The sequence below is a fragment of the Gadus chalcogrammus genome, chromosome 1 (assembly GCF_026213295.1).
Source record: "Gadus chalcogrammus isolate NIFS_2021 chromosome 1, NIFS_Gcha_1.0, whole genome shotgun sequence".
Taxonomy (NCBI): Eukaryota; Metazoa; Chordata; class Actinopteri; order Gadiformes; family Gadidae; genus Gadus; species Gadus chalcogrammus.
In genome coordinates, this window is record NC_079412.1 from 26593728 (window position 1) to 26611589 (window position 17862).

Consider the following 17862-nt stretch of genomic DNA (forward strand, 5'->3'; position numbering starts at 1 on the left):
CTGCAACTCTGTCAAACCTGAGGCTTCCAACATGAGGGAGGGACTACTACAGCGTGTGAGTGCATGTGTGGGTTTGGGGGTGGGGAGGATGATTTATGATCATTGGACATGTGTTATTGTCTATGTCTCTGACATCAGATATTTTGTCAGATGTTCTTTTATATGTTCTTTTATATGGGTGATTGTTTTGGCATGTGATGCAAGACACATTTTCCTGTCCTGCACAGACAATAACGTTTTTATTATTATTAATCATATGTTATTATATTATTGTTATTATTGTTATGTGTTTGTTAGTTTGTTATCCCAACTGGCACATTCGGTAATAATGGAATAATTATTTCGTCTGCATCTATTGTTCTGAATGTCTTAAATTGAAATGGCCTAGCCAGTTCACAATTAATATTTTTACCCGTCAGTAAAGTTCTTGTCCATACCTCAGTGAAGCCCTTCTTTTCCTCTACCTGACTGTCTGATCTCTTTTTGTCTTCGGTAGATCTGTTGTTATCTGTTGCAATGGTAAACAAAGCTACACCTCCAAAAGGGATCTTTGCATTTCATTGTTAAAATTGGCTTGGTCTCTGGTTATCTTTTGCAAGTTCATATCTTCCTGCTTATAAACTGTCAACATCAACTCTCCACCTATCATTTTTAATGAATACAATTTCCATCAATGCCAGTCAACGTTATGACTAAGAACCCCATTCTTCATTGTTTGAATGTTTAAACAAGCTGACTAAAACGGTTACCAGCCATTGACCTGGCAATTTGTTCACCTTTATGAAATATTCTTGATTAAAATGCTCTCTGTGGAAAGATAAAGGCATGAATTACAATGTTGGTGTCAGATAACATGAACATAAAAGCCCTTTAAATTGAAATTGTTGTGTATTTCTAGCGTTGTGACTCTAGCAATGGGACCGTGGATGTGTTATAACAATGTCTGTGGCACTTGGCCCGTGATGATCTCAGATTATCCCTCCGCTCCCTTCAGCGTAACAAGCCCAAACACATGCTCCCTCTAGTTGAACCACTGAGGAGGTTTACCAGTGGTGAATCACATGCCGTAGCATTACACCAGACCAGCCTGTCCCTCCGGATCCCTCCTACGCTTATTCACACCCTCATACACTTGTCTTTTGTCTACGTATCACTGTTAGTCATTTAAGGAACAATATGTTGTAATGAGCAGGTAAAGGTGGAGCATCTTGCTCAAGGATGCCTAAAGGCACATGCTGTGGACATCAGGGATCAAACCCAGAAACGTAAGCCTAAGAGTTGAACATTTGTTCCACCAATCTATTTGACTGTATAATAGATGCAGTGTTAGAGATGGTTTCATTAAGGGGCATTCTATAATGACACACGCTGTGGAAATGAATGCACCTAAAGGGCATATATACCTAATAGCATTACTCTTATTAATCTGTAAAATACAATGAATGAGAACAAATATAATTGCAAGCTATATAACAGTATGTAAAAATGCTTGGTAAATGAAATTTAAAATGACACTACACTCATGTAAATGACTGAACTGAGCCAACCCTCTGCGTAGAAGGAGAAGGTCCGGTGTGCATCTGCCATGGAGAGTCGTGAAGACCCCCACCACCATACCACCCTCCTCCTCCATCACAACCACCAAACCTTACTCCTCCACTGCCTCCCTCACCGGCTTCACCACCTCCATCACCTCACCGACCCCCCCCGTCATCACCAATCTTCACTACCAATCCACCACCATTAACAGTAAACCAACACCTTCACTCTCTCCACCAGCAACACAATCATCTCTTCCATCATCACAAAACCACCTCAAACACTGCCCTTCTCACTAACTCATCGACCATCATCCCCAAACCAGCCTCAGCAATCATGCATCACCACCTATTCATCCTCGTCCTCCTTCCTCCCAATTCACTTCTTAACAGCACATACAAAAAACCAACGGAAACATGTGCTGTCCACCACAGATGTTAATGTATAAAATGGCAGGAGAATATCTGCCGACATATCCCAGAAGGGAGCCAGGCAATCTAGAGCAGAGCAGCCTGAACAAGAAGGTAAAGGGAGGCGGGCATGGTAGTGGTGGAAGAAGGGGAAAATAACTGAATGAACGACCATCTTTCTTTAGTGCAGACCTGCTGTGAAGTCGATGACCATCGCAGTGCTTTGAAGGTCACCCCCAGCTGTTTAATGTTGTCCAAGACCACCCTCCCAGCTGCTACAAATCGCTTCTTGCGTCTGATCTATACATTATTTTTGGAAAATACGTGTAGGAGTTCTGTGCTCAACAATTTCAAAATGTCAAGCTCCTGACCTACAAAACATGATGACTCCAATGGCCAGAGGCCCCCTGCTGACACTCCTCCTGACACTGCTCTTGGAACATGTGTTTGAGCTGCTCATTCTTCCTTCTATATCTATATATCTATCCATCTATCTGTCGGTCTGTCCATCCATCTATCTATCTATCTGTATATCTATCTGTATATCTGTCTGTCTGTCTGTCTGTCTGTCTGTCTGTCTGTCTGTCTGTCTGTCTGTCTGTCTGTCTGTCTGTCTGTCTGTCTGTCTGTCTGTCTGTCTGTCTGTCTGTCTGTCAGTCAAGATGTTGTGGGACCGATCAGCGGGGCTCGGTAGGGTGGGAATTCAGATAAATTACCAGCTAATATACCCTGGAAGAGTGCTGGTTTGGCTCCTACACACACCGGCAGGGAGTGGATGTATTTGCGAAGTGAAAACTGTAAGGAATTGAGTTTTATGAATATGTATATATGAGGTATTTTTGGCATGGCTTGTTGTTGATAAATATGTATAAATATTATCCCAGGGAGAAACATTTAAAGACAGACGGGCATGAAGTCCGTCCGTCCGTCCGTCCGTCCGTCCGTCCGTCCGTCCGTCTGTAGAGCTACCATCCCCCTATCTATCTGTTTATCTAGTCTGCCTTGTCTGCCTATCTGACTGACTTACTCTTGTCGTCTCTCTCGGCCTTCATGTCCGTCTGTCTTTAAATATTTCTCCCTGGGATAATATTTATACATATTTATCAACAACAATCCATGCCAAAAATATCTAATATATACATATTCATAAAACTCAATTCCTTACAGGAATTTTCGCTTCGCAAACACATCCACTCCCTGCCGGTGTGTGTAGGAGCCAAACCAGCACTCTTCCAGGGTATATTAGCTGGTAATTTATCTGAATTCCCACCCTACCGCGCCCCGCTGATCGGTCCCACAACATCTTGACAGCGCCGTGCTGTTTACATCTCAAACCCTCCCATTCCACACACACTGGAGACACGCACCTGCTGCACACTGAAAGCTGTGCGATTCTGAGTCCCCTGTAATTGTGGCTCAACAGATTGGGTACAGGTGCTTTTGGGAGCGTTTTGAAAGCTTTCCCGCAATCACATCCAGGATGGCTGACAGAAGAGACAGTCGTCTGTCCCTCGAGGATTCTTGTTGTAGACGAAACAGAAATGAAGCTAACTACAACATTCTGTTTTACTGGTAAATACAAAGTTGAAACACAAGATTGATACTATATTGGCAGTACAGCTACTATATTGGCCATGGTGCACACATGGCGCCATCTAGTGGAGACAACAGTACTGCAGGCAACAGTTGGTCACCTGCCACCGGTGTGTGGCTCATTTGTTGTCTTGTGTTGGGTGTATATCCGAATGACTTGCTATGAGTGTGTGTGTGTGTGTGTGTGTGTGTGTGTGTGTGTGTGTGTGTGTGTGTGTGTGTGTGTGTGTGTGTGTGTGTGTGTGTGTGTGTGTGTGTGTGTGTGTGTGTGTGTGTGTGTGTGTGTGTGTGTGTGTGTGTGTGTGTGTGTACGAGTGTATGTGCGCGTGTGTGCATCTACAAACATTTAGACATTTAGAAACAGCTGATGTAGTGTAGGTCTTTCTGTTAATAGAAGTTGTTTTAGAGAAGTTTTGTTCAGTGACTTATGTTTCTACCATCCTCAGTTAATTCTCATGTTAAATTATTCATCTATACAGAGAGTTTGTATCAGATCCATAGTATTTTTATTTCCCACACTATGTTTCTGCCGTAGTAGCATAGTGCTACTGCTAACAGGGTATTTATCATGAATGTATTCCTACTTTAACAAGCCGGGCGGTTAAGGTTTGCCGGTAAACGATGGTGTCAGACTATCAGTTTTAGCATTTTATTCCCCAACAAAGAAATCAATCACCTTGGAAACAAGCTTGCCCTAATATTTTTAAGGTTCGCCCTTATATTTTTGAACTTATGGTCCTTCCATCTCGGATCACAGGCTTTGAGAGGACCTCGTACAATGTTTCCCTCCAACCGGCCTGCAGCCTGTCTGGTTTCTATTGACCGGTACACTTTCAAATCAGAGAAGACGCATTCTTTGCTCTGGTTTCCAAGGATAAGCATCTTCACATCTGATCAATAGAGGTTTGTATTGGCGGCTATGAGAAGAACTGGAGACAAAGTTGTAGTGTATAACCTACTTCTGTCCTTCTTCCTTCTGCTTACTTTCTGTTTGCCCCAGTGGGATCGCAGCCTACTGCAGATCAGGAGTTGCTATGGAAACGAAGGCCTCCTTAGAAACGTGGGGGACGGAGGTAGCTGTTTGAGTACTTTTATTTTATTTTAATAAAATCACTCCTGGTATATCCCTGTCCCTCTAATTTTGGTTTTAGTTATTCTCAAGGCAAACCAGTGACTTAAGCAACTGTGGTGTTTGTTTTAATTTTCTAACCCCCCCCCCCACGGAGGTCCCCCTTGAGTCATTTATAAGGAACCTTAAGAGGTCCTAGAACATTTTATTTGCTTGCCCTTTTAGTTTCTATCACAATTGCCTATTTGCCTTATTACCACCCCTCAACTACTGTAGCACTGTGTCGACCACGTTGGAAAGAACGGAGCAAGGACAAAGAAGTGCCTTTTTCATTCAATGGCTGATATTAGATGTTCTCTTGAGGATGAAGATTCAAATTCAACCAATTCAGCACTCATTTTAAACAAGTGACTATCCAGAACACATTGAAAACTTTGGAAAGTAGTTTAAAGTATTCCCCTCACAGGAACAGAAGCTAGGCTACTGTAACTCTGCAAGTCAATGGAAACGGAATGCAAATGCCAACGCAGCGAACCCCCCTTCTGGATGTACCACGATGAACATTTATTCAGGAGATCATTTCTGACCCTGAAAATATTCTCCTCAGCTCTGTAGCGACAAAAGTGAACCGCGCTGGCGGAACCGTTATGGTCAAAGAACAGAGGGCCAAAACAACAGCTGATGAATAAAACAGACCGCTGTTGCATGGCTGGGGAGCAGGGATTGCCAGGATTTTATTACTGTGGTGGCCAGGGGGTGCGCTTCATTGTCGACGGTTAAGTGCAGTATTTATTCATAACATCGGTTTATAACACTTTAAATAACAATGATAAGTCAAAGTTAGATCAAACTAATAGTACATATTTTTAAGCTTTCTTTAGACCGTTTCCGTTCCGGATTAGTTTTTATACAACTGGGTGCAACTCTTAAATCCCTCATCTGTATTCTTTCTAAATGACAGAGCCAAAATAAAATATAACCGAGAGCAGTGATTAACGGGGTCCGGGCAAAATTAAAAGTCAAGAACACACTAGTGGAAGATATCTAAATATAACATATAATTGTCATATTTAAGGAAAGATGTTACACTTATAAACCTGCAGCCTCATTCACATGGTCAAAATGTCTATTGATAAGCTCACAACATCCAGAAAACTCCAAGCACACATTTCTCAAGTGGATTAAGGGTTTCCTTCAAAGCATATACCTGAAAAATCTTTGAAATTCTGGGGAAATTAAACATTTGTAGTCAAGAACACTGACGGAAGAAATATAAATATGACAGAGTTAATATGAAGGGAAAATGGTTAACGAAGAAGTTCCCTTAATGCATACTGTGTCTTGGAAGTCCGATTCTTGGAAACTATTGAACCGGAATGTTGATTGCCTGATGAATTTCAGGTGCTGTTCAATGTTGTGTTTCTTAGAGATTAATATGATGAAAGAATTTTGAGTCCAGGTCAATCTAGTAAGGAGAAATAAGGCTAGTTCATAATTTCTTTGAATAGCGCCACCTTTGGGTGCAGTACCACAATTTGGGTCTATGGATAGTGGGGGGTATTGGTATCTCCCTAATATGTTTTTTTTACACAATAACAAAATGGTCATATAAGAAAAATGGGCTAACTGCTCCAACTTTATTGGCCAATATTTCTCAAATGGAACTAAATAAAACAAATTCTGTTTGATGATTTTTGTGAGGCTTGGTCTAAAGATTTTATGTGGCGATTTTTTGATTATTTTTGTAGCCTGTCAATCTTTTTTATCATGTTTGGCTTCAATATGAAATTGTGAGAAAAGTAAACATTTTTAGGGCATAAGGATTTTTTAGAAGCATCTGATTCTAGAGATTAATTTTATGAAAGAATTTTGAGTCCAGGTCCATCTGGTGAGAAGAAATAAGCCTAACTCATGATTTTTTACAATAGCGCCACCTTTGGGTGCAGTACCACAAATTTGGGTTTATGGTAGTGGGGGTTATTTATTGGTAACCATTCATATAAACCACCATTCATATAAAATATGAAACTTGACAGTACTTCTGCTGTGTAATGTAGTGCAGTGTAAGAGTGATCGTGAGCAACCCTTTCAAAATAATAACACGATTAAAAAGGACATCAAAATAACCAATTTATTTTTTTCATCCAAAATAAACATCTTTCAGGTACAGACATTTTATTTGGCCACAATTTCTATTATTTATTTGCATAGTTAATCAAATATATAAAGTACACACACACACACATAATCTGTGGCCTTCTGTAACCAACGATAAATCTCCTGGGCATTTAACCAACAAAGTTTGGAGGTCAGTGTTCATCATTGGTGTATAAAGGTCATTTAGCTGTTCACTTGACTTGAACGTGGTGTGTTTGTTCGTTCGCTCGCGTATTATTACCTCAGGCACATAGTTTGTTCTGCTTGTATTCTAATGACCTAGTGATTCTTCCATTCTTAAAAAGGTGACATCACCAGGTGTGAGTGTGATTAGCCGTTACAAGCCGTTTTAAAAATCGGCCATGTAACGGCTAATCACTCATACACTTGGTAGTATAATATGTCATCTTTAAATTCTTTGCATACCTCTAAATAATTGTCCTCTTAGAGTGGAGGAGAGTACACAGTGGGCTATAGCTGCCCCCCACATACAGTTACGATTGTACACGGTTAAAGATATATGAAATGTCCCCCGCCCCAAAGTGAACAGACTTTTACAGGTCGTCCACCTAAAACACAACAATATAGCAATTCTTCTCGCACAAACACACCAGCGGAAGTAACATTAGACATAAAAAAATATAACAAAATGATCGTTCGGTGTTGCCATGAAAGTGGGGCTCAGACACATTAGACGGTCCGTTATTGGTAGCCATTGACCGGAATCCCCCCCCCCCCAAAAAAAAAGAATTTGCTTGAATAAAATAAAACATCACCTTCCCCCACCACACGTACATGCACCAGCGGTGACTCTCCCAACATTTCACATCAACGTCAGAGTGTTACATCAGCCTGCCTGCGGTCCAATAAACAAAACAGGTTTAGATGGTAATTCCTTCTGCAGTGTTAGTTGTGATGAAGCAAGCCCACTAAGCACACTGGCACCCACTCAAAATGTCGCGTGTCAATATGCTGTGCCACTCGATCACGATGACGTTTAGCACCTTTCCCCTTTATCTCTCCTCTCCTTCCATCTAGAAAATTGAAAAAAAAAAAAAAGAATAGCAGGGCCGCCCTGACCCTTGTTGATAAGAGACTTATGATATCAATAGATAGGTGCTTCTCTTAGAGAGGGATGGACAGTGGTGACAGGGATGATGAATGTCCCAGTGTCTTAGAGGGGACATATTTCCCCCTGGTCTTGCCCTACTGCTTGGCAGTACCGTGCAGAACACCCTTACTGAGATGGTCTTTTAGTCCCATCGTCCATATTCAAATCACAAAATGGTTTTCCAAAACTTTCAGTACGTGTTGGGTTTATGGAAAACTAGGACTCAGGAAGTGTGTCGTTTAGTGGTCGTACTCAATGTAGTTTGATGTTTGTCATTTCCCAACTGGCTCACCTACATTGTCATCTGTAGGCGATCAATTCTTGTTTTGACTATGGTAGACTTTACAAGAACTGCCAATAGTGTCCTAAAGGTTGGAGTGAGAAACTTTAGAAATTGGTTTCTAGTAACAACAATCAGCTCAACGTTCAGTCTTTCTGGACGTACACACACTTAAACATCATCTAAACAGCATTTCCTCAGAGTCATCTTTTAAAAATACTTAAAAAATAGTAACAAATATGAAAATGTAGCTTGATTAGCTCTTTCAAAAGAGAAAACACTTTCTCTAGTACTTAAAGTTTCTTTACAGCAAAACATTATTGGGGGTGAAATAACCTATGAGGACATCAACCCGCCTCCCTCACAAATGGAGTGCGTCTTAGCTCATCAAACCATCTGTAAACCTTTACAAAAATATATATATGGTTGATCTGATTGATGTCATTAAGTTTTCCCTTGGTTTAAGCTTATTTAAATGTCAAGCTTTAAAATGACACTTAGATGAGTAGAAGCTAATTAATAAAGCGCCTTCTGAATGTGGTTTCGTTGCCAAGTTTATATGCTGAGCCGTTGTGGCGTTATTTACACTTTGAGATACAATTTAATCCATCACATGGTACTTAAAATATATTTTTTGAATAGACGATAGAGATATATTTATATATAGTCACGAACAACTAAACTATTATGCACTACGTGCATTGAGAGCGTTGCACAAATTGAAGGCTGGGCTAAAAAAAAAAAAAAAAACGAAACACCAAAAAAAAAACGATCCGTCAGTATTGTTGTACAACCACTGCGCCCGTCTCCTCCCAAATAAAAAAGAAAACTGTGAAAACAAACACGAAGAAAGTAAATGCCATGATGAAAACGGTTCCTCCACCGACCAGCCTTCTTTCCGACAAAAATAAACGGTTGTATAAACACGCGAATGTAACGTAAAACTTAAATAATGTAATGCTGCAACGTAACGAAAAGGTGTCAACGTTATTGGGAAGCCGAGAGCGGCTGGGGGGCTCCGTCGCCGACCACAGGCTCGAGGGCCCCGTCACCAAGGCCGACCGGCACGAGGGCCCCGTCGCCAAGGGCGACCGGCTCGAGGGCCCCGTCTCCAAGGCCGACCGGCGCGAGAGCCCCGTCGCCAAGGGCGACCGGCGCGAGAGCCCCGTCCCCAACCACCTCGGGGGGCGCGTCCAGCAGCTCAAACATGTCGTCCAGGACCTGCCACAGGCAGCTGTCCAGCGGGAAGTCGTTGTCCACCAGGTTGACCAGGAAGTAGTTGTCGTGGATGTACTTGATGATCATGCGCGAGGGCGACTCGTCCTCGTACAGCTTGGCCCACTGCTCGATCCACAGGGCGAAGGCCTCGTCCTGGGTCACAGAGAGGGAGGACTGACGTCATCTGACCACTCGTCTACAACCTTTAGTTGAGAAAAGTTTGCAGCGATTTCATCCCCCCCAAATCACCTCAAGAAAGAAAGTGCCGGTTACGAAGAGGGATTTTAAAATTCAGCACCGCCTGCTCAACAGTAAATCAAATATATGATTCAAATTAAAAACTCAGATAGGCCTCCTCGGCCGGAGAAAACAAAAAGATAATAATACATATCCATGTTTTCCATTTGTTCATTAACGCATGCCAACATATTCTATGGCTAATTCCCCTCTCCTGGTCATCTTATTAGAAACTCGGCCCTTACCTTCCAGTACATGAAGCTGACGGGGTCCACCACGGTGGGCTGGACGATCTCCCGCCCTGGGAAGATCCCCCAGGTGACCGCGTTGGGCTGCATGTCCTGGGCGTTGGTCAGATTATGGCCCTGGGGAGACCATCGGGGAGGAGCATTAGTTTGCTTGACTCTGAATCAAAGAACGTTGAAGGATTTTTGCGGTGTTGCAGGTCTTGAAAAGGACTGATACATTTCATGTCCAGTTATTTTTGACTATGTATGTATGTATGCATGCATGTATGTATGTATGTATGTATGTACGTACAGTGTTCCCCACAGACCAGGTAGCGAATTCAAATCGGCGGCAGAACGGGCTGGGGATCTAACAGCATAATCTATTTAAACCATAACTGCATTTCACATTAATCGCAAATACCCCGCTGCTTCGGGTTTTCCTTTGTAGGAGCGTTGAGAGTAGCGGGCGAATCCGCTGTCAGTGTGTGCATATGATACGCGGCTATCATAGTGGTAGTGTACCCGCACACCATTGGCATGTATGCGCGCTTGTCTCTGTGCGTGTGCGTGCGTGTGTGTGAACGAGAATGACAGGGAGAAAGAGTGCTATGCGGAGATGAATGAACGGAACGATATTTATATTAAAAAAAAAATAAAAAAAAAATTTGGTGTTGATTCTGTGGCGCTGCGCCACACAGTGGTCTATGTGTGGGAAACACTGATGAATGTATGCATGCATGTATATGCATGCATGCATGCATGTATATATGTACTATGTATGCATGGATGCATGCATGCATTCATTTACAGTATGCATGCACGCGTGATGGTTACCTGCACGTTGACGATGTGGTAGTTGACGCGGGGCTCGTACTTCTTCAGCACCTTGAGGAGCGCGGTTACATTTTCACTGGAGGTGAAGAACTCCAGGTAGGCCTGGGAAATTCACAAGGTTAAGCTTGTATTACAACCCTGTACACTTTGAAAACATTCAATTCGGATAGTTCTTCCAAAGTGAGACAATGTCATTGATACTTTAGGCCGTTTTGATCAGCCATGCTTTGACCACTGGTGCCTGGGAGTCCTTGCAGCCTACCGTTATACAGTACAGTCAAATCTGCACTCAGTCATTCAGCACTTGGCATTGTCTGCCGTCAAACACAGCTAGGGTTTCAGAGCCCAGAGAAGGGTCCACCCCTACCTTCTGGAAGACATAGCCCCCGGCGGGCCCCCAGCCAGCGATGGGGTCCGAGGAGGGCTTCCCGTTGATGTTGGGCTGGGAGTTGATGGTCAGGACACCCCGGCGGTTCACCTTCTCCAGCTCGTCCTTCAGCAGGTTGGTCTCCGTGGCCAACGCGTCGTCGTTCCACGGCAGACACATCACCTAGGGGACCGGTGCGTTATGATTGGCTGGTAAACATCACCGAGGAGCCCAGAGAGAGAGAGAGAGAGAGAGAGAGAGAGAGAGAGAGAGAGAGAGAGAGAGAGAGAGAGAGAGAGAGAGAGAGAGAGAGAGAGAGAGAGAGAGAGAGAGAGAGAGAGAGAGAGAGAGAGAGAGAGAGAGAGAGAGAGAGAGAGAGAGAGAGAGAGAGAGAGAGAGAGAGAGAGAGAGAGAGAGAGAGAGAGATCAGGGCGTTACCTTGTGCCCGCCGCGGTTGACCTGCGCCGTGATGTAGCTGGTGAAAACCTCGAAGACACTGGTCTCGCTGGTCAGCTCCTCGCCCCACATCTTCAGCAGGGCGTCTTTGGACGACTTGCTCTTGAGGTAGAACAGGTAGTAGTCGTTCAGCTCGCCGAACGCCGGGGACGAAGAGTTACCCCTGGGGGGAAAGGAGGACACAAGGTAAGGACATGTTGTGTCCATTACGCTTTTTGGCCACCAAACTTATCCTTGCCGCACGCAAGGATATTCAAATATATTTACATAGACTACAAATCAAATTTAAAAAATAATGAGATCTAAACATTAATAAAGAGGAATTCATCTGGGTCATGTCTCAGACTTCCACTCAAGTGTCGTTGGGATTAAAATTAAAATACAATAAACACATCCCCTCTAAAAAGGGCCCGCAGTTCACCCCCAGGTGTGATGTTGATGAGCCAACACATTATTTCTGGTGGGCTGATCTTGCCCCCGTCTGACGCACTCTCCAGTGATGTGAGCACCCCCAGTGAGGCAGCAGTGGAAGTGGATGAGGGGTCCTCACCATCGACCGTTGGGGAAGTCGTCCCAGTCCTGGGTGCGGTAGATGTAGCTCTTGGGTCTGGAGGCCCAGAAAATGGGCCGCACGTCCTCCACCTTCCGCTTGGGGTTGGCGCTCGTGGCCCAGGGAAGAGGCCGTCTGACCAACAAAGAGTCAGAGAGCCGGGGTGGGGTTACAGACAACTAAATGGACGACAAAATGGTCCGTAACACAACCTCCTCTAATTGAACGCCCTACTATGAAGAGTGTGTGGAGGGGATGTTGGCTTAGAGCGGTAGAGGAGGGTTGAACCTGATTATTGAGCAAACTGAACTGGCAGTGATCGTTGTTAGTCTAAGCAAACAGACAATTTGTGTAATCAAGAATTAACTGGCAATGAAAAGAGATTGTGTCAGTTTATCCAAAGCAAATAAACTTTGCTTTGGATAAACATGGATCTACAAAAACTTTTAGATGGGAGTAAAATTCCCTTACCACTTCATAATCTTTTTCCCTTCGTACAATGTTTCAGTGTCAATTATAATTAAAAAAAAACGTCCATTTAGTTGAATCCCTCTTTGTATCTTGTTTACCGAAAAGCACCATATTAATACACGTTTTCTTATTCATTTCAGGGAAAACAGGTAGTGTTTGATTGATAACCTTGTACTTCCAATAACATTCATGACACGCATGTGCCTAGTGAACACACACACACACACACACACACACACACACACACACACACACACACACACACACACACACACACACACACACACACACACACACACACACACACACACACACACACACACCTTGGGTCTTCTATCCAGAGGCCCAGCTGCCGCAGCACCTCTGTGGTGGCCACCTCACGGTTCAGCGTGTAGAAGTGCAGGCCGGGCACCGCCCCGCTGTCCAGCAGCACGCGGCACATCTCCACCGCCTGGTGGATGCCGTAGCTGCGGATGGCCGCGTCGTTGTCTTTGATGGGCTCGATCACCTCCATGATCTCCTCCGGCACCTCCAGCTTGGACAGCTTCACCAGCTGGCGCAGCGACTGGTAGCCCTGGGGTGGGGGAGGGGTTCGGTATTTAAGGATTGAACCGAGGAGAGGCCCACGGACGGGGGGATAGTCGGGCAGTGTTTAGCGGTGATGCACCACTAAGCTGGAACGCTGACGCTTTTGACTCCCAGACGAAAGGGTCTGGGTTCAAACTCTGATGTTTTTGGTCATCTTTGAGCAAGATGCCCTAACCTCTACCTACTACTTAATGGCCATCCTTATCCAAGACAATTCACTTTAAACCCACCTACACTAAAAGCGTCTGCTAAATAAATAGCAGTAATAGTAACAATAGATCCTATTGTATTCTTTACTCATTCAGGCTACAAAGCCATGCATTACTTTGGCGTCTTATATTTTATAAATACACATCTCATCTTGTGTTGATACAACGCTGCTGAAAGAACAACAATTACTTGACTTGCAGCAGGAACACAATTTTACCAACACTGCCATTGGGCAGTGACCACAGAGAACCCAAACCAGACCGACCCCTCAGCAGGGGGGTCCTCCGCGGCCTGTGTACCTGGATGGGGAAGACCCCCGGCAGGATGGGGACGGTGATGCCGATGGCGCGGCAGTCCCGCAGGAACTTGAGGAAGGTGTCGGCGCGGAAGAACAGCTGCGTGATGATGAAGTCGGCGCCCGCGTCCACCTTCTCCTTCAGGTGCTGCAGGTCCTCCGCGTAGCTCTGGGCTTCAGGGTGGCCTGTGGGGTATCCTACACACACACACACACACGAGCACACAAACACAAACGCACACACTTTTAGCTACCCTGTTAACCACTTATAAGGTGTAAGCTGTAAGGTGGTCTGACACGATGCCATTTTGACTGAAACCTCTGGTGGCTCAATGCCATGCTCTACCAGTTGAGCTAGACAGGACCAGATATACTGTATACTATATGAGAAACATTATGATTTTACGCTGTTTCCATGCTCTGGAGATTTGAACTTCAGGGAGGCGACAAACTCCCAAAGAACGTCTTGGACCAGTTACTCTTTAATTGCAATTGAATGAATGGCTGCATTCCATCAGTCGTTCTGTAGAGATCCCACTTGCCCTGGCTTCCCCCCCTCAAACTCCTGTACTGAGCGACTAATGGAACGCATGCCTCTGTCTAGACACAGCAGTGGACGACAATGGAGGCCTACCGGCGACGCAGATGTCGAAGTAGTCGTCGAACTCGGAGCGGATGTGTTTGACAAGGTCAGTGGCGTAGTTGAAGCCCTCCTCCTCGTCCTCCCAGTCGGTTCCCAATGGGTCTGATGGTGTAGCAGAACAAGTGACCGTGAGAACACGCTTCTACACTAATAAGTGGAGGATTCTTCATAAAATATACACGATAAGTGCGATCAAATATATTATACTCATGTCATACGGTAGTACCAGTGTGTTCCAAAAGAGCATTCAGAATGGCGAACCTAGTGGGCAGAAGGTTGACCTTTAGACCCCAAAACACTCAAAATTTGTCCATATCCAAACGTGTTGATGAGAATAGACAGTACAGAGGAAACTAAAATTGTACGGGTAGGGAGGAAAGTCTAGTAGTGAGGGTGTCGTTTCTGGGTTTCAACCCCAATGTCCACCGTCTACCTGTAACGTCATGTCATCACTCAGAAAGATTCCTAAGCCCTCTCTGCCCTGTAATGTAATGCTGCAAGTCCATTCCATTCTCCCGTACCTCCCCGGAGAGCCATGATGTTCTTCAGGCCCAGCTGCTTGGCCTTGGTCAGGTAGCCGGTGATGGTCTCCTGGCTCTGGTTAGAGCAGGTCAGGTGCAGGACACTCTCCAGGCCGCAGTAGTTGACCGCCGTGCTGGCGATCATCATGGAGGACGTCTCCTTGTTGGAGCCCGGGTCTCCCGCCGGGTGCCAGGTGATGTCGATGAACAGGGGCCCCCCGGAGCCCATGCGGTCGAACCTATGAGCAGACGCACACTTTAGCATAGAACCTTTTGTTGTTTTTGAGGGGGGAGGGGTTGTGGATTTCTTGAGGAAACGAACAAGAATATTTCCTCCCGGACAGATTACCTGGGAGTAGGGCTGGGCGATTAATGGAATTTTGATCACGATTTCGATTTTAGCGTCAAACGATCACAAAATTAACATAATGAAGATTTTCGATTTATTTATTTTTATGGATTGTTTTCGTTTTTTTTATTAAATGTTTTAAAGAAAGTACAGGACAGCTGGATACGTATCGGTAAATTATTTTAGATTTGAACTTTTTTCTTTTTGACCTTTTTGTGTATTTTTTTAAGGCGAAATTTCAAAGTTCTCAATTACAAAGTGTTTTTTTGGGAGAGACATACTGAATCAATACATTATGTTTTCAAACTCAAAGATAATTGTTTGAATAATCGTGATTTCTAAATTGACCAAAATAATCGTGATTATGATTTTTTCCCATAATTGAGCAGCCCTACTTTGGGAGTGTTCACAACACAACCTTCCAATACGTGTCTCTGAGGAGATCTGAAGAGATACTTCTATTGAATAACTAATAAGTACAGTAACGGCGGTATACATCACAAAATATTTTTCAATTGCTTAGGCTTGTCCTTGGAATGCCCCGCTACTGCAGTTAGTATTTGTATGGCTTGAATCTTCTCGTCAATATTTTTACCACTTGAATATGAGTGGCTATAACTTATATCGTATTTTGAATATGTGCAACTTGAATTTTTTTATCTGAATTAGTCAACATTAAAGATCTTGTTTTTGAAATTGTTAAACTTGAAATGCCATAATTTAATTTCAAAGTGAATTAAAAAAGGAATTAATTCCCTTGTTTCAAAGTTTTATATTTCAATACTATTAGGTGAATTTTGAACGGCTTTTAAATTCAAAACATTATGGCAGTTTTTGCTGCCATAACAGTCCCTAATATCTTCAAGCAATTACATGCGAATCCTACAATACAGACATTTAAAATTCAGGCCCTGCGATCTGTGCACCTCGGCAGAGGCAACTGATAAGTGTCTCAGACTAAAAACAAGTTCAGTGTATGAATCACGTTTTGTTAATGCTGAACAAGTACGAGTTATATCACATTACAGCGAGAAAGAAGCCATTACTTGTATTATTCAGGATCTGTCTTGCATGGCAGTGATCCCGCTTAAGCCATGCCCAGAATGTTAGCGAGAGTCTCTGCTGAGACTTGAAACACGCCGTCTACAAGTATTGTCCAGGCAACCTGTTCTGCAGATTTGTACGAGTCACAGTAACAATGAACAATTTATCCCAGCGTTTCCTTCAGAACCAAGCTTTTCACTTTTACTCTGTACAATGAAATTCCCTACCTACATCTTCCTCTAAAATGACATTGGAAACGTAATAATGATTAAAAATAATTAAATTGTTTTAGAGGTGCTGACATGTATTTTAGGTGTGCTAAAGCATTGGGTTTTGTGTATCGAATAGTACCTGGGTCACACTATATAAAGGATCTTATATCAGAAACAGTGACGGGATTACAGATTTCCAAATTGCAGATCAATACATATTACCATGTTTAAAACAAAAAAACTTTTCGGGTTGACTGGCTTAAAGGACAGTGCCAGTGGATAATGCTTATAGCTAGCTGTTTAATAGCACTTTATTGTTGTCCTATCGCACTGTAGGTCCCCAATGGTTTGATTATTACTTCCCTTTTCATGTTAAAGGAAATAAAACTGTTGTTCTATGTTTCAGAGCTCGCTCGGAGCGTTGAATATCTGTTCAACTGACAACCCGGTTTACGAACGATAATTAGTTTCTTTCATACTCAATAAGGTAAACGCAAGAAAAGTGGAGAAGGGAGGATTGACACATGCCTAGAGATGAGATTGACAGCTCCACTGTTGGTGCGAGGGGGGAAGAACTCCAGTGAGAACCAGGGATCTCCCGACTCCATCCTCTTGCGCATCTTCTCCCGCAGCCGATCCGAGCGGTCGGCGTCCAGCAAGGGGGTGGAGCACCGGGAACTCTCCTTGGAGCTCTCGCCGCTGTTGCTCGCCCCGCTGGAATCGCTCTTGCTGGTCTGCCAGCTGCCGTCCACCCGCTGGACCTGGTTCACCATGGTGCTGAGGGTGTACTGGGAAGAAAAATAAAAGCGGGGTGGAAAAGTCCTTCATTATGATGTTGGCAGACATTGTGGTTGTGGTAGCATGCAAGAACAGCGAAATTACGTTACATTGTGGGAGAACACCCCCCAAATAAAACTTATTAGGCCTTTGCAAGTTTTGCATCGTCATGTGTTGTCTGAAAGTGTCTTGTGTTCATCACATACATTTTTTTCCACGCATACTTATTGAATAAAGTGACACATTTGAGACGTCACGGTGTAATTCGCACCCTGGTGGATGGAAAACGGAAACTAAAACATAGAAATGCTTTGTATAGGGTCTTATTTTACATTAGCAAAAGTGCTACGCAAGTAACAGAGAACGTTATGATACTAGCATGAGTACATAATGAAAATCAAATCCATGCCGTTTCCTAGTGTTGCCCTTTATCCGTGTACCTATGCGAAGGGAGATTGACCCCACTCCATGTGAATGATAATTACCCTTTCTTTGAGGGTCGGCGGTGAAATGGGTCGCTGACTGATCCCCTGGAGCCCCTGGTTGTTCCCCCCGAACAAAACGTGCGAGAAGTGAGAAAGTGTGCACGCTCTCTGCAAGTCGCTGTGATCGTCCTGTTTAAAGGTAGTGGCAGCTGCGCACATTTTACGCATAAACACTTAAATCATTTATAGTTACGCGAATGTGTATGATATTTAAAT

The 17862-nt window shown here is 43.8% G+C and overlaps 1 protein-coding gene across 1 annotated transcript; it reads right to left on the reverse strand.

Moving 5' to 3' along the window:
- Positions 1-6704: 6704 nt before the first annotated feature.
- mthfr (methylenetetrahydrofolate reductase (NAD(P)H)) lies at positions 6705-17761 on the reverse strand. The gene is made up of 12 exons (XM_056598786.1): positions 17647-17761; positions 16913-17172; positions 14780-15018; positions 14250-14360; positions 13620-13813; positions 12846-13096; positions 12052-12186; positions 11484-11664; positions 11046-11228; positions 10679-10780; positions 9860-9979; positions 6705-9530 (listed from the first exon to the last, which is right to left on the reverse strand). The coding sequence occupies exons 2-12, from the start codon at positions 17155-17157 to the stop codon at positions 9147-9149; spliced, it is 2145 nt and encodes a 714-aa protein (XP_056454761.1). The 5' UTR covers positions 17158-17172; positions 17647-17761; the 3' UTR covers positions 6705-9146.
- Between the last annotated feature and the right edge of the window lie 101 nt (positions 17762-17862).

Coding starts and splice junctions, on each gene's coding strand:
- mthfr (XM_056598786.1), bottom strand. CDS start 17,157: ATGGTGAACCAGGTCCAGCGGGTGGACGGCAGCTGGCAGACCAGCAAG. Junction 13,814..14,249: donor CTTCGACATCTGCGTCGCCG/GTAGGCCTCCAT, acceptor GTGTGTGTGTAG/GATACCCCACAGGCCACCCT. Junction 12,187..12,845: donor CTCTGGATAGAAGACCCAAG/GTGTGTGTGTGT, acceptor TTTGTTGGTCAG/ACGGCCTCTTCCCTGGGCCA.